Source organism: Adiantum capillus-veneris, chromosome 20 (assembly GCF_014529385.1).
Source record: "Adiantum capillus-veneris isolate H3 chromosome 20, ASM1452938v2, whole genome shotgun sequence".
Lineage (NCBI taxonomy): Eukaryota > Viridiplantae > Streptophyta > Polypodiopsida > Polypodiales > Pteridaceae > Adiantum > Adiantum capillus-veneris.
Genome location: NC_140950.1, coordinates 77,704,595 through 77,719,907, shown reverse-complemented (window position 1 = coordinate 77,719,907; position 15,313 = coordinate 77,704,595). Strand labels below are relative to the sequence as shown.

Here is a 15,313-nt window from a genome sequence, read left to right as displayed (position 1 = left end):
TAGGCAAGGATGCCCTTTGAGTGCTATGTTGTATGCTATTGCTACACATCCTCTGCTGTTGTATTTGGACTCCTTAACAGCATCTGGTTGGCTACATGGACTGCAACTGCCAGCTCATGATCATTTTGTGGCACAAGCGTATGCGGATGACTCCATATTTTGGCCTAGAAATCATTCTCAGGATGTTCGTTGTATAACGCAAGCTCTGCATATTTATGGGTTGGCTGCAGGTCTGTAAGTGAATTTCTGAAAATCTAAATTGTTGTCGTTGCATCAAATGGATTGGCATGCTCTGTTATGGCCAGGTGAGATAGTGAAGCCTTATCAAAATGTGAGACATCTTGGTTATCTGTTCGCTTGGTCGGTTAACAATGCGAAATTGTTGCAATGGGTTGAGAATAAACTGAGATCTAAATTGCAGTATTGGAAATTGTCTACCTGGCCGCTCCATGTAAGGCTCAGAATAGTGCAATCTATTTTGGTGGCATACATGCAATTTTTCCTATTGCTGCTGCAATGGCCACCCCGTCTTCTTCTGGATTTCATGTCTCGGATTCTAGAGCAATTTTGGTCCACTTCCTCTCACAAAAAAGGCTTGCGATTGCTTGCGATGGAGAAGCTCTGTACTCCAAAACGCTGTGGTGGCTTGAATATCTTTCATTTGTGTTCTCATGTTACAGCAAGGAAGGCTACTTTGTTATTGATGTTGGTTGAGCAAAAACAGCCTTGGACGCAGATGCTTGCGTTTTTGTGCTCTCAAGCAGTTTCTACACCAGCCTTCGACCATTGGCAGCCGTCGTATTAGGATGTGGTTTTCGGTAAAATTGAAGCTACAATTCCGTTATGCCCCTTTGCTTCCAGTCTAGTGGGAGATTGGAAGGTGGTCACGACAGAATTGTTGTGGAATGGTAGAGATGAGGTTTGTGGAAATTTACTTCGACTGGAGAGTTTGCATTGGAGTAGAGTTTTTGCTCGGACTCTTGTTCAACGCTCTCCTAGACAGACCTACTTTCTCTCCCACAAAGGTATTGACAGGATAGCAGACGTCATCGACGCTGAAAGACGGGTGCTCTCATTCAGGCAGGCTACTCATACCTTTGGACGTGGGTTACACTACAAATGCATGTCGGACATTCTTAAGGAGTTGGTCGATTCTGTATCTCGCATCCCGCTGCTAGTTGAAGACAATCGAATTTGTGATTGTCTCTATGCTGGTTCTTCGCTTGGTTCGATATCGGCAAAGAAAGTGTATTATCATTTGCAGAATTTGCAGTCGTCCTCCTGGGTCCAAGAACACTGTAACAAGGTATGGAATATGAATAAGAGTGTTACTTGGTGGCGGAGTAAAGTTATGAAAGTGTGCTAAGCTACCTCTCAAGGAGCGATTGTTTATGTGGATATATATTGTTGGGGTTCTCCCCACTAGCAAATTACTGCGCTCTAGGAGATTGGCCTATTTGAGATGCGTTCGTTGTGGTGCAGGCATTGAGAATATATCGCATCTTCTATGGTCCTGTTCTCGTACGAGATAGTTTGTGGATAGCATCTCTTACAGCTCTTCGCTCGCGATTTGGTAAGTTTTTTTGAATCTTTGGAGTGCTTTCGCCTTTGCTTCGGCCGTATGCATACTTTTTCGGCTGGGTTAGATTCTGGGTACTGTGGACAGTGTGGAAAGCATGGAATTCCCTCTTGTTTCAGCAAATTCAAGTGGAATATGTTTCTTTCTTCAAGATATCTCTTAGACACTCTCTTCAAGTTGCCTATGACTTGGATGAGCTCCCTATTAGCCATTACCAGCTCTACTTTGACTATTTTTGAGTTACAGCTTGTAATACTTTCTATGGGTTTTCCTCGCTTTGAGGTTTCCCACTTGTAATTCAATCTGACATTACAAAAAAAAAGTGTGATGGTCTTGCTTCAGCTTCTGCCTGTTTACTTAGGGTTTTAGCCCCTCAGTCGGGATCTGCACAGTGGCTCCGTTCTTCAATGGCTTGACACGTCAGCACTTTGTGACAGAATTGCTTTTGAGTTTCATGCTTTTGGGGCTCTGCTTATAGCACCCCTTGTAATGTTTATAAGTGACCCAAGAGGGCTCACTTCTCAAAGCATCCGAATTTGGATTGAAAGGAACAAAGCAGTTTTTGAGCACCTTTTCCGCATTCATACTTTCCCCCTTTTTGTTGGCTTTAGAGGTGTAATAATGGAATTGGTTAGTCATTCTTCTCATGTTGGCTTTAGAGGTGTAATAATGGAATTGGTTAGTCATTCTTCTCAAGTTGCCTATTGTGACATCAAGAGTCTGCAAAAGGAGCTGAGATGGCAAAGATGGAGGTCTATGAGTTTGTCCTTTTATGAACCCAGGAGACTCAAGGCTGTTTTCAAATTTTTATGCGATTTGCCTCTTAGCCAAAAGGCAATTATTAAAAAGTGGGTTTACAAGTTGAAGCGCAAGCCAGCTGTGTTACCATACATATGTGGTAGTGATGCGTGTGAAGACAATTAGATCGCTGAGGCATTTTTCCCCTCACTAGGAGGTTTTTCACCCCGTGCATTGTATATATGCCCATCAATTAGGGCTATCTTATCTTTCATTATGCACTAAGAAACACATACTCTGTATTGCATGCCTTGAGCTTCTTCATCTTCTCGAACCATTGGTATCAGAGAAGGGTTCGTCCTCCCGGGCGGCTTAGTTGCTAGCATCGCCAGCACATGCTTGCTCACTTTCTCAGATTTTAATCTGTAAAAACTTGTTAGCGAGCTCCAGTCTACCATTTGGCCAATTTCCTCTCATCATTATGTCGTAACATAGTGCGGGCAGATATTAACTCAGCCATCTGATTTTCAGTAAGAGAGGAAGAGTTGCTCAAGTGCATTAATTTGTGACAAGCATCTTTTGCCTACTTAACTTGGTCACCACCCTAATAAACCCTTGTACTAAGTACGCCCAACACAGCGGGAAGAGATAACGGCCAAGTGGATAAGCTTCTGGCCAAGGGTTTAATTCAACCAAGATCAAACCCTTTTGTTCTTCTTGTTCAAAAGAACAATCTATCTTGGTGACTACAGGGCTCTCAATAAGATCAATAAGTTATGGCCTTCAGTCAATATCTTTGCACGTCCCCTCTCCTCCTTGAGTATTTTGTTCAAATTGGTTGACAGGTTCTCCATTGCCCATGTTTGTCTTGCAGTGTAGTAAATTGGCTTTTGCAGTTCGATCCCTCATCTACTTTTTGAGGGGGCAGATGACGATCATGTCTTGATTTTTGCAGTCACGAGCTGCTTTGGAGGGAGATTGAACATATTGCCTGCAGAGGATATACCCGCAAGAAGATTGCATATGCCAGCTGTGTCATCCGAAGGTGGAGTCAAAGCAGCACTTTATACTAATCTGTGCTGTTTATTATCAGATTGACCTTCTCAACCTAGCAACCGATGTACTTCAATAATAAATATACAGCCCTGTTTTGTCTCAAGAAATCTAGGTATGCATACATTAAGGAAGTTTGGAGTGCATCTTTGAAAGCAATTGACAATGTTAAAGGGCATGCTGAGATATTTAGTATTGTAGCAAATATTACGAAATAACACGCTTGGTGTGCTGGATGCGGTCAGCGTTCAAGTAAGAATTGTGCACTTATACATGTTTTTGGCAAAAGAAAAATTGCTTACTAGTCACGGATAAAAGAATGGGAAAAGACAAGTAAAAAAATAGTAGTACTGGTTACTTATCGGGGATAAATGGATGTATTATATGTAACACCCAGAAAATGTCAGCTGCCACCAAGAAAACAAATCCTGCCTATGCCGTCAATTTTGATTATTTGACATGACTCAAATAGAAGAACTGGTTACTGATTTGGAGATAACAGGATAAATTTTATTTATCACATAAAGTATGTAGGTAGTCAACAAGTAAACAAAACTGACTATGCCACAAATTTTGTTTGTATACTGCTCTAACACAGAGCAAGGTGTCCTTACCGCATTGATAATTTTATCCTGTTGAAGAACACTTTGCACAGATGCAGCATCATAGTTGCTATCCTCCTTGACTACGATGCTTGCAGCAAGCATGTTCTTTCCATGATCCATAGTCTCCCTGAGCAACTGAGAAATGAGATGAAACCTTGCACCATTATCATGTAGGGCCAACTGTGTACGAGCCTCTAGCAAGCACCTGTTAACAAGTGATTGTAATATCAAAACAAAGGCATAAAAAGTAAGTACTCATAAAATGTAGTAGTATTACCATAGAAAAAGCTGAAGCCTATTTTTGCATTGCTCATTTTCATTTGCCAGAAAGAGCGGCAAAACTGACAGAAACTGCTGAACACAGTCTGATGCTGATTCAAAAGATCCCTTATAGATGTACAGCATGACAAGGTGAAATACAATTCGAGGAAATTTATCAGCACGCAATTTGATGGCTTTGTCAATCAGCTTTCCAGGATTCATACTGACAACAGCACCAAGCCCCCCTGCAACCACTGCAGCAGCCATTTCAGCAGCAGGAAGGTTTATTGATTCCACCAAACCTCGCGCACGCTGCCCTAAAGATGGACCAGAAATATTGTCTCCTTTCCCTCTCCCATGCATATCTCTTATTACATCCCACAGTCTATCGTAGATCTGCCAACCCTCTCTTTTAATAGGTAACCTGTACACAGAGCGTGGATATTTATGGCTCCATACAGACACTTAAAATCTAGCAATGGGCTCCAAAACAAATATTCTACCTCTCCTTGTTCATCAAGTTATCACAATCATCAGTACTGTTTGTTTGCTTCTCCATTGCAATATTTAACCATGGCAATCCTAGCCATTCACTTGTGCTCTCAGTCACCTCATCTTTGGGAAGCTGAAAAGATCTCCACACGTTAAATGGCAACATAATTGTTAAGGAAAAATCTCCCTCGTGTTAAACAGGATTCAGTATTCTGTAAATGTTCGGATTTCTCATTGTGGGTGCTAAACACAATTTATGAAAGTATTAAGAAAACAACATCTGAGCATGTTTCAAAACTCAAATACAAACAGATGAGGTACGAGCCCCGAGGAGCAATATTCTCTAAGAGAAAAGCACATTCTCATGTAGAAATAAACGGTTTAAATATGCAGCAATTGTTCTTTTTACATCTCTCTTTCTTTATAAGGATAAGCTACTCCTACTTTTTAAGACTTCATACTCACTGACCAGATCATAACAAGAAAGGCCTGATTACAAAGGATAGTTTGCACCAGAAAAACCACAGATGGTGCTTCTTTTCCACAATGCAAAAGATGTCTGCATGTTTCACAGTGCTGTGTTCTGTTAAGAAAAGTACTAGATACACTTTGTATCAGCCAGAGTTCAATTACCACAGATATGTAAATAACTTCAACACAAATCTTCAGCCTCATACAAACAAGTGCCTTCCTTAGCCTAGCATCAAGAAGCAGACTACAAATAAGACCAAGAGATACGGTGTGAAACAAGAAGAGAAAAGCGTCCACCTAAATACCCTGAATCTCTTGAGTTGCTACAGCTAGATCTCAGGCCTTATGTGTCAAACAACACACAACGATCATACAGCTCGACACAAATACCTGAAGGGACTCCAAAATCCTAGTTAAAAGGATTTTGACCACTATCAATGTACCTTTTAGAGGACTAATGTTCTAATAATGGCTCTGCAAGGTTGACTGGGCATCAAACCAGCCCATCAGCGTGCAGTGGCGTGTATGGGGTTCAGGGTGCCCATGGCGGAGTACGTGGACAGGCAAGCCCCTACATATAGCCGGCAATGAGAAGCTACTATCATCACTCCCTCTACAGCTGGTCCTGGCCTCTAAATGGAGGAGTACACCACTTTACTCACTGAGACACTGCATGGTGCAGCATCAAAGGCATACCCACACACTCAGCAGGGTCGGAGGCGACATTCTGGGAGCATGCCCAAGAATAGTTGGAATGATGAGGAGTGCAGAGAGATGAGAGCCCAGCTTGAGAGAGATCTTCTTTTAGGAATCATCACTTACAGACAGTCTTGGATTGCTTCCCGGCGCCTTGTGCGACGGAAGAAACGAGCTTACTTGGCCCAGATGGAGCGAGACTTGTATCAGTTGTTCTTAAGTAGAGACTCAGGAGAGGCATGGCGATTCTTTCATGAGTATTCCCCTCCCCCAGTGATTACTTCTCCTGATGTGTGGGGCCAGTATGCGACATCCTTAGATACGGTTCTTGGACAAGACCCCCTTCCAGATCCTACAGAGCCATGCCCACCTACCAGCACCTTCTTTACCACGGAGATGGTAAAGAGAGCCATTGACAGGATGAGGACGAGCAGGGCATATGATCATGATGGTCTAGTAGCAGAGCACTTAATACATGCTAGAGATATGTTGGTAGAGGTTCTTGCAGTGTTGTTCAATCGTGCCATGTGTGAGGGGTTACCTCAGACTTGGAGGTTGTCTACTATTGTGCCTATCTTCAAGGCAGGTGATCCTACAAAGCCTGGGAATTACCGCACTATTATGATTGGGCACAGGGCAGAGGGTGAGGGTGTACAAGCAAAAAGCCAAGCCGGTTTCAAGATGGGTTTCTCCGGTCTTCATCATATTCCGATACTCAGAGCCATCATTGAGGAGGGCAGGTCACATGGGAGACGGATTTATTGTAGCTTTGTGGATTTCTGCAAAGCATTTGACTGATTTAGTTCACTCCACCATTGGGGTGAAACAGGGTTGCCCATTGTCTCCTACTCTATTTGGTATGTATGTTGATGAGATGTCTGATTACATTGACAGAGAGGGTGATAAAGGTGCCTAGCTGGCAGGGACCTAGAAAGAAAGAAAGAAAGATTTTTAACGTCTATGTCAGGCCGAAATCGGCCTATGAGACAAATCAAATGTACATGGCGTGTATGTCATCCGTCTATCGGAAAGACAAATGAAACAAAACTGATACAAAACTGAACTGAATGTAGGTAATGGAGTATCTGAGGAGGGATGGGGCTCTATCTTTAGGGGTATATGCATGTCTATATGCTCAAGGTAGTACAATCATGAGAATGCATCAAGCTCTCTAGCTCCATCCTGTACAAATGGGGGGATGTAAGATGTGGTACATGGGCGGGGCTGGTGCCAAGGCTACCCGGATGAAAGCTGTCGGGTCGGCCCTCATCTGAGCTACTCGCTCCTCAGTGGCACGGCGCTCCCGGGCTCGGATCTCCTCGATCTGTCGGTGGTGGGAGCTCACGCCCCTGTAGCCTGTGACTCGTGGTCGTCGTCTAGCTCGGTTCACCTCCGCCTGTGGGAGTGTCACTCCTCTCTGAGTATCTGGTGAGGTAGGGGTGGCAATCCTCTGAAAGAAGTCTGTGAGCTGCGACTGTCTCCCCTCTGTCTGTGTAGCTGTGCGTGGCTGTAGTAGTGTGTCCCGATGGCTCTGTATCTCTAGTAAGAAACGTCCGAGTTGTCTCTGATCTCGAGAGTCCATGATCTCTCGGAGAGTGGGCTGTCCTCTGAATAAGGCCTCATACCTGCCTCTGATCTCAGTGTATGCTCTGCATCTACATACAAAGTGCTCCTCACTCTCCACCTCCTCTGTGCAGGCTCTGCAGACTCGCTCCTCCCTGGGAACACCAGTATGTCTCCCGATCTCAATCTCTAACCTGTGTGAAGCCACTCTCAGCTGACCAATCGCCACCCGTGAGCTATGTGGCATATATGTGTCCATATAGCGTGGTCTCTGTATGAACCCCCCAGACAATATGGTGAGAAACTGGTCTCTGTAATCTGACATCCTCGTCCCCAAACCAGGTGACTCCCAGACTCTCCTAGTGTATAGCTGCCACAGATCCTGTCTCAATACCAAGTTTCTCTCACTACGAGAGAGGTGAACAGATGGTGAGTGGGGGTCGTACTGGAATGGTGGTAGGCTCTCCATGTCAAGACCGTGTCCCTCAAACCATGCTCTGACCTGTGAGTACCAAGCTCTCGCATGCCCACTCTCTGATAGCTGTATAGCTGCCTCAAATGCTCTACGAGTAAGTCTGTCAGGAGGTAGCTCTCTCATCCTCTGGATGAAGCAGACTGTCTGGAATAATGCCTCTACAACCATAGGTGGTGTGGCGAGCTCGGCTCTAATAATGTCATGTGGCACTGTCTTCTTGCTGCGGAGCAAGCGTGAGATCATACATACCTGTGGTCTCTCAAGCTGTGTCCACTGGTCATCTGTCAATCCTGGTGCCCATACTGCCGCCGAGTACATCAGGGCCGGGGTGACTAAGGTGTCAAAAAGCCAGCCCTTCGTGCGGGGCTCCTGAAAGTGTGCCTGGTGGCATCTCCGCTCTAGCATGGTCAGAGCTGCATATCCTCGGGTGAGCCTGTCAGCAGCAGCCTGCCTCATAGTGAAGGGTCCTGGTAGGCTGGTGAATGTGATGCCAAGATAGACATAGGAGGTGACTACATCAACCTGTCCTCCTGTTGCTGTGAAGGTGGCAACGCTCCTCACTGCACTGGATGTGTGAAAGATCATGACCTTGGTTTTGCCAAGGTTCACAGTCAACCCCTTGTGTGTGCTGAATTCGTCCAAGGCCTCAAGATGGCGTTGCAAGCCCTCGGGTGACTCTGAAATCAACACAATATCATCAGCATATAACATGATGTGGACCGGAGTACCTGCCAAGTCGCTCCCCTCTCCCCCTGCTCGTAGTATGTAGTCGGAGATCTCGTCGATGTAGAGCCCAAAGAGTGTCGGGGAGAGTGGGCATCCTTGCTTAACACCAATGGTGCTAGCAATGGTCTCTGAAAAGCTGCCTGGGCAACGAACTCGACCCGTCACCCTCTCGTAGAGAGTATATATGGCCCAAATCATCTCTGTCGGTACCCCAATGCTGTGAAGGCACTGGAAGAGTCTCTCGCGTGGGACTGTGTCAAAGGCCTTGCGGAAATCCACAAAGCAGCAGTAAAGCCTCTTCTTCCGCGCCTTTGCCCCATCAATGAGGCAGCGCAGAACGAAGATGTGGTCAGTGGTGGAGAAAGCTCGTCTGAAACCTGCCTGGCCTGGAGCTCGTAAACCCTCGGTCTCTGCGTAGCAGCTAAGCTGTGCCTCAAGTACTGCTCCATATAGCTTAGCCATCGTGTGGCCAATCATGATAGTCCTGTAGTTCCCTGGGTCCAGGGTGTCGCCAGATTTGTGGATAGGCACTATGGTGTGCTGTGTCCACTCCTCTGGGAAGCCCTCCCCTATAGCCCGGTTGAAGACATGTGCAATCAACAGGGCTATAGTGGAGGCCGCATAAATGATGTGCTCACTCTGTAATCCAGTGTGGTCAGCTGATTGTCTGTGCTGCATGCGGCGTATGGCCCTCTCTACCATCTCTGCTGTAAAGAAGGAGGAGCACGTGGGGCGTGGCTCATGTGGCTGTGGGATAGGAGGCTGCCCTGGCACCTCATAGAGGCGCTCTGCATAATCATGCCATATCTGTGGATCCTCAATAGCTGTGGTCGGACGTGACTCGCGCAGGGTGCGCCATGCCGTCGCGCTATCTATGCTCATGAATAGGCGGTATAGCTCAAGCTCCTGTGCCTCTTCGAATGCTCGCCGCTTTTGACGTGTCAGCGTCTTCATATCTCGTCTGGCCTCTCTCTCTGTGATCTCTCCTAAGGCTCGCCGTGCACGGAGGCGTCGGTATAGCTCTCTGCACTGATCATCATACCAACGGTTCTGAGGCATAGTCCCGGGGGGGGGGGGAGTGCGTCCTGTGTGAGTGGTGTGTGGAAAAGAGCTAATAGCTTAAGTGTGGAGAACGGAAGAGATATGTGATGTGAGAACTGAGAGTGGTGTGGATGGGTGGAGGAGGCATAGGCCATGCTCGACCTCGGCTGAGTAAAGAGAGGCTAGCTCATGTGTGAAATGGATGGTGGTGTGTGGAGTGTGTGTTGTGGAGCTATGTGGGATGGTATCTCCGGTGATGGAGAAAGAGAGGTATGTGTGGTCGGCTCCGATGGGTATGGGTGGAATGGTGAAGGATGTGATAAGGTGTGTAGCCTCCCTGGGTCCCAGAATATAGTCGACTGTACTCCCCCCTCCCTCTGTAACTCCATGTGGCATACAAGTCAGGCCCCCTGAGGTGGGCCACTGGGCCATCCCGTTATAAATAACGAGACGGTGCTGGGAGCCAAGTCGAAGTAGGTGTCGTCCGTAGGCTGTGACTGGAGCTCTGTCTGCTGTATCTCTCATAGTAGCCTCCTCATCTAGAGTGTGTAGTGCCTCTGGGTCCTCGTGGTCATATGTCTCACACTGCTCACTGCGCGTACGAGCATTGAAGTCTCCCATAAGGAAGACTTCACCCAGTGTGGAGTACTCCATAATCTCCTCCGTGAGGCATGCGTACGGTGACTCCTGCTCAATAGGGGCGAATCTGGAGCCTGTGGGAGCAAAGTAGCAAAGGGCAATGTAGACGATCCTGTCTCGTGAGAGCTCGAGGCGAATCCACATGTATCGGGCCTGTGGGTCCCGGGCAACAATCTGTAGTCTGCTGTGAAGCCCCTGTCTAAAAAGTATAGCCACTCCTCCTGAACCGCGAGTGGTGTGCTGGCGCATACATCCCCGATGTAGAGACTCCCATTGGAAACCATGTATCCGTGGTAACCCTCTCTCTGGGCTCTCGTGTGTCTCTGTAAGTAGAATGATGTCTCGACCTCTCATCACCTCCTCAAGTCTCTCTGGGTGTGTCCATAGGTCTCCATTGCAATTCCAAACCGTGACATGAATCTCCTCGTGTGTCCCACAGGCCGCGAGTCCCTATGCGATGGTCTTGCCATCAATGATAACCCTACCATCTCGATATACTGCCTTCTTCCCTTCTTTGCGGGCTGATGATATTGTGTTGATCTCTGACTCACCAAAGTGTATGCAGCGATAGTTGGATAGTGGATTGTCTATAAACCTTGGTAAAACCAAGGTTATGGTGCTTAACACCACACCACAACGGATCAGGATATCAGCACCGACTTTCACATATGGTCAAGAGATTCTAGAGTTCATAGATGCATATACTTACCTTGGGGTTGTCTTCACTGGGCCGAGGTTTTCTTTGGCGAGAGCAGCAGAGACTAGACTGACTAGAGCTTATGCGACCTGCGGAGGCTTGGAGAGGATGAGTTCGCAGGTTCAGTTCTAGGAACCTCGGACCAAGTTATGGCTCTTTGATACTTTAATAGCCTCAGCTATGTTGTATGGGGTGACTTCTGTAGGCCAGGATGGTTGGAGACGTATGGAGAGGCCCTTGGTATCTATGATCTCTTGACTTATCAGAGCCAAGGCCTCCGTACCCCACGCTATCACTCGAGCAGAGTTAGCTGCCCCTCCTATGGAGATTGAGGCGCTTACCAGGTCAGTCTCCTTTGTGCACAACTTGTGGGATACTACTAGAGACAGATATGCTAGACTGGCCCTTGAGTCTTCCAAACAATTAGCTCTTCAGGAGGACATTTCATGCTGGTATGCACAAATAACATCATGGTTTCAAACGCATGGCTTCACCATTGACAGGCTGTACTCCCTTCAGGCACCCTCGATGTCTCTTACAACCGAGCACTAGAGCTACGGAGATCCAGACAGCCGCGATTGAGGAGAGGGGCTACACATCATCGACAAAGACTACAGCAGAGGATTTGAGCCATACTCTCTCGACATCCAGAGTGCATATGACGATGGATTCTAGTAGTAGCAGTACTTTTTTTGTTCTAGTTCTTTTGTACCCAGACATGGTATCAGATTCACTATTTTGTAACAGATTGGTCTCATAGGTCATTTTGGCATTTTAAGGACGTAATGTAACATTTCATTTCATTTCATTTCTCACAGCTTGCATCCATAGCCGGCAGGGATTAGCAGGAGATCTAACACATGTATAAGCCAGAACTACTGGCTTGTGCTTTTGATGTGTTATGTGCATACTCAAATTCAGAGACGAGCACAAGCCAGAACTACTGGCGTGTGCTTTTGATGTGTCACGTGCATAAGAGGGGAATGTAAAAGTTTTCAGTGACTTTCCAGCAATGGTCAGCCTAGATGGGAATATGCATCTCCATTGTGCGCCCTGTGTGGTGATTCTGTCCTTGTTTGTACTTTAAAAATTTGCACATTGTTTGAAACGTGTTCTTTCTTATAAAACTAACTCTGAAGTAACAACTTACTGGCGGAACCTGAATCGTTTCTTCAATCAGTAATTCATCGAGGAGATTCAACACATAGAGAGTGTTGTCACGGCAAGGCTGCGACATTTGCACACTGTCCTCTGATCGAGCTTGGAGAAGAGCTTCTAATAAATCCCCATAAATATGACGTAGAAGGTCATACTTGGAAAGGAGCTCCTGCAGTTTATTCCAAGTAAGAAATACTCAGGTATGAAAAATCAGCAGCACAGTCTGACAGAAGTATATAAGTAGATAAGTCCTTCCAATGAAAGTAAAAAAATCACTTCAAAACAAAATCCTCTCACAAAAAACTTCTCAAAGCCAAATGACGATACAGGGAATTAAAAAAGTGTGCAGATCAATGCAATCATATGATGGGGAACTTGAAACACATCCTCGTAAGAAACAGAAAACGACAGGCCTGTTATATCTACACTTAAAACATGTACACAGCTTACAAGTTGTACTTACATACATACATCAACTGACAAGCATACTCCCATACACAATACATGTAACTAATCGCAGTTTCTTACCCTGCTTGAGAGTCAAAATTTCCTGCATTTCCTGTACAGGAGGCAGTAACTCTCTTCATCATCTCACGATAGGTAATAGATCTCTCAATAATATATATAGTATGTAACTGCTGTCCTCCTCCCTGAGCGGTCTAAGACCATGAAGAGGTCTCTCTGTGTCGCTGTATAGCCAATAGAAACTGTCCAAATCTGTGCTGATCTTTGAGCTCAAGTAGTTGGCGTAGAGATCGTGACGCTCCAAATAGAGTAGTACCTCACACTGCTCCTTCCAAGGCTCACCACAAAAGAGGGCTCCATTAACAATGAGTTTCCTTATCAGTGCCTGGCTCTGAAATGTAGCATCGATGAGCCCCCGTTAGACACCATGTGCTTGTAGCAAATTTGCCCATTGACAAGGAGTCAAAGGGCCCAGCTAGGGTCTTTGAATAAGGCTTAGGTCTTGAAGAACACTAAGTGAAAGTGTGTAGGTGGGCCGGATGGCTAAGCTATGTCAAGTGTCACTGCAGCACAAGGCCAAACGTGCCAAGATTAGCCATAAATTGCGTCAAGTAGTTAGGAATTCGGTGTATGCTCGGGGGTGCTTATAAGTTGCAAGCATGGGACAAAAGGCTAATGAGCATGACAAGTGGCAATGGGAGCCTCCAGGGTCGGTTCACATTGGTTGTCCTAAAAGCAGCAAAAGTTTTTCCTATATAAGCAAAGGTGGGTGGAGAGTTACACACGCAATGCTCTTTTTTATTCTCTTCCATTTTCCTCTCCAAACAAGGGGATTTCATGAGTTTGCCGTCATCGTGAGATAAGTGCATCTCATTGATATCAAAGCTAGATGATCCTTGGATCTTGCGAGATGGGTCATCTGCAATTTCTCGACCACCATGCAGGAGATAAGTCAAATTGATGATTATTTGGTTTATTTAGTTTGCTTATCAGTAATTGCTGCTTCTTGCGACGTGAATTCTCATGTACTTAATCATGAGGGCTTGTGATTAACCTATCAAGTTTTGGGCTCCTGTGTGGCAACTTGAGCACGTCTACCCTTTTACTGTTCAAGCGTGCTTTTGCATACCAACGTTGGTTTATTGCCGGCCCAACAGTCAATTGATAAGGAATCGACGAGCATCCCTGAGATGAGAAGTTTGTGTGGCCTTGGATGGGAGTCATTGTAAACATTGATAACAGTAAGGTACTGCAGTGGTCATGAGCTAGACAGAAAGAGTAACAAATGAAATGAAATGATATATTAACGTCTTCAAAAGGCCAAAATGACCTATGAGACCAATCCGTTACAAACTGATATCATGTCTGGGTACAGAAAAGAAACATGAAAATGAATCTAGAACTGCTACTCGCTGGAATTGTGTGGGTATGTGGGACCACTAATACAATGGACGCCCAATACAAGAGGGTGATCTGTACTCTGGATGTCGAGATACTATGGCTCGAATCCTCTGTTTAGTCTCCATCAATGTTGTGAAGCTCCTCTCCTCGGTCGTGAGCAACTCAATCTCCTTAGTCACTCCCATCATTGGGAAGCTGCAACTACACATTCAGTCTTATGATACAGAAGAGTTTTATATTATGAAATTGGAAGGCTGCAATTTTTTGTTGGGCATCCCATGGATGTTCCATGTACATGGAGTGTTAGCTCCTTTTAACAAAAAGGTTACTTTGGAGCATCCTATATCTTGGATGTAAAGTTGAAAGGAGAGTCTATCCCTATTGTATCATCTTTCTACATATTTAATTTCTGCACATAATGTTTCAATCAAGACATGCAAGCTTTGAAGACTGTGCATGATGTGCATAAAGAAAGGTCAACAATCAAGCAATCTGTAGCGCGGATAATGCGCAGTGCTCTCTACAGTGTGGGTGCCCCTCAGTGCAATGTGCGTGACAATCTCACTCAAACAAATGAAAACTCTCTCAAACAGAATGAAACACAGAAATAACGGATAACAACACAGAAACAATGGATAACAACAGAGACACAATAGTGGACCAGATTATGTGGACTCGACTAGCTCAAAGAACCATGAACAGACTCTGGCGTGGCAGCACACTCCGCTCCAGCCCAGGACTCACAGGTACAAATGGGGTGTCGAGGCTCAGATGTGCAGGGATAGTGAAGCAGTGCTCTGTGTAAGACTCTCTAGACGACTACGTGCAAGATAAGCCCCAACTCCCCCAAAACGACTACTGATATGTACAACCATAAGAGCCACCAACGGCCCATAAATGTCCAGCCAGCTAAGTCTATCTCCAAACTGAGTGGTGGTGGTGACCTGGCCACGACGTCCACTAGACCACCGTAGGTACCCTGCCACGTGTCACTCCCAGCCAAAGGGTTCGTCGAGTGTGAACCAGGCCAACTGTAGCTAACTGTCCAACTGCCTGTCCTGTGAAGTGACACTGTAGCAGGCACCTGTAGCGCGGATAATGCGTCGTGCTCTCTACAGTGTGGGTGCCCCTCAGTGCAATGTGCGTGACAATCTCACTCAAACAAATGAAAACTCTCTCAAACAGAATGAAACACAGAAATAACGGATAACAACACAAAAACAATGGATAACAACAGAGACACAACAGTGGAC

General features: G+C 45.8%; 1 protein-coding gene across 5 annotated transcripts in view; it reads right to left on the bottom strand.

Moving 5' to 3' along the window:
* Window positions 1-15,313, bottom strand: part of LOC147432788 (binding protein) — a 252,004-nt gene that overhangs the window by 68,243 nt on the left and 168,448 nt on the right. For all 5 annotated transcript variants that reach the window (XM_086492599.1, XM_086492600.1, XM_086492601.1 and 2 more), the window contains 4 exons: window positions 12,187-12,363; window positions 4,740-4,861; window positions 4,253-4,660; window positions 3,985-4,180 (listed from right to left, as the gene is read on the bottom strand). In XM_086492599.1, the coding sequence (XP_086348725.1) occupies window positions 3,985-4,180; window positions 4,253-4,660; window positions 4,740-4,861; window positions 12,187-12,363 (903 nt within the window). The remainder of the gene's footprint in view (window positions 1-3,984; window positions 4,181-4,252; window positions 4,661-4,739; window positions 4,862-12,186; window positions 12,364-15,313) is intronic.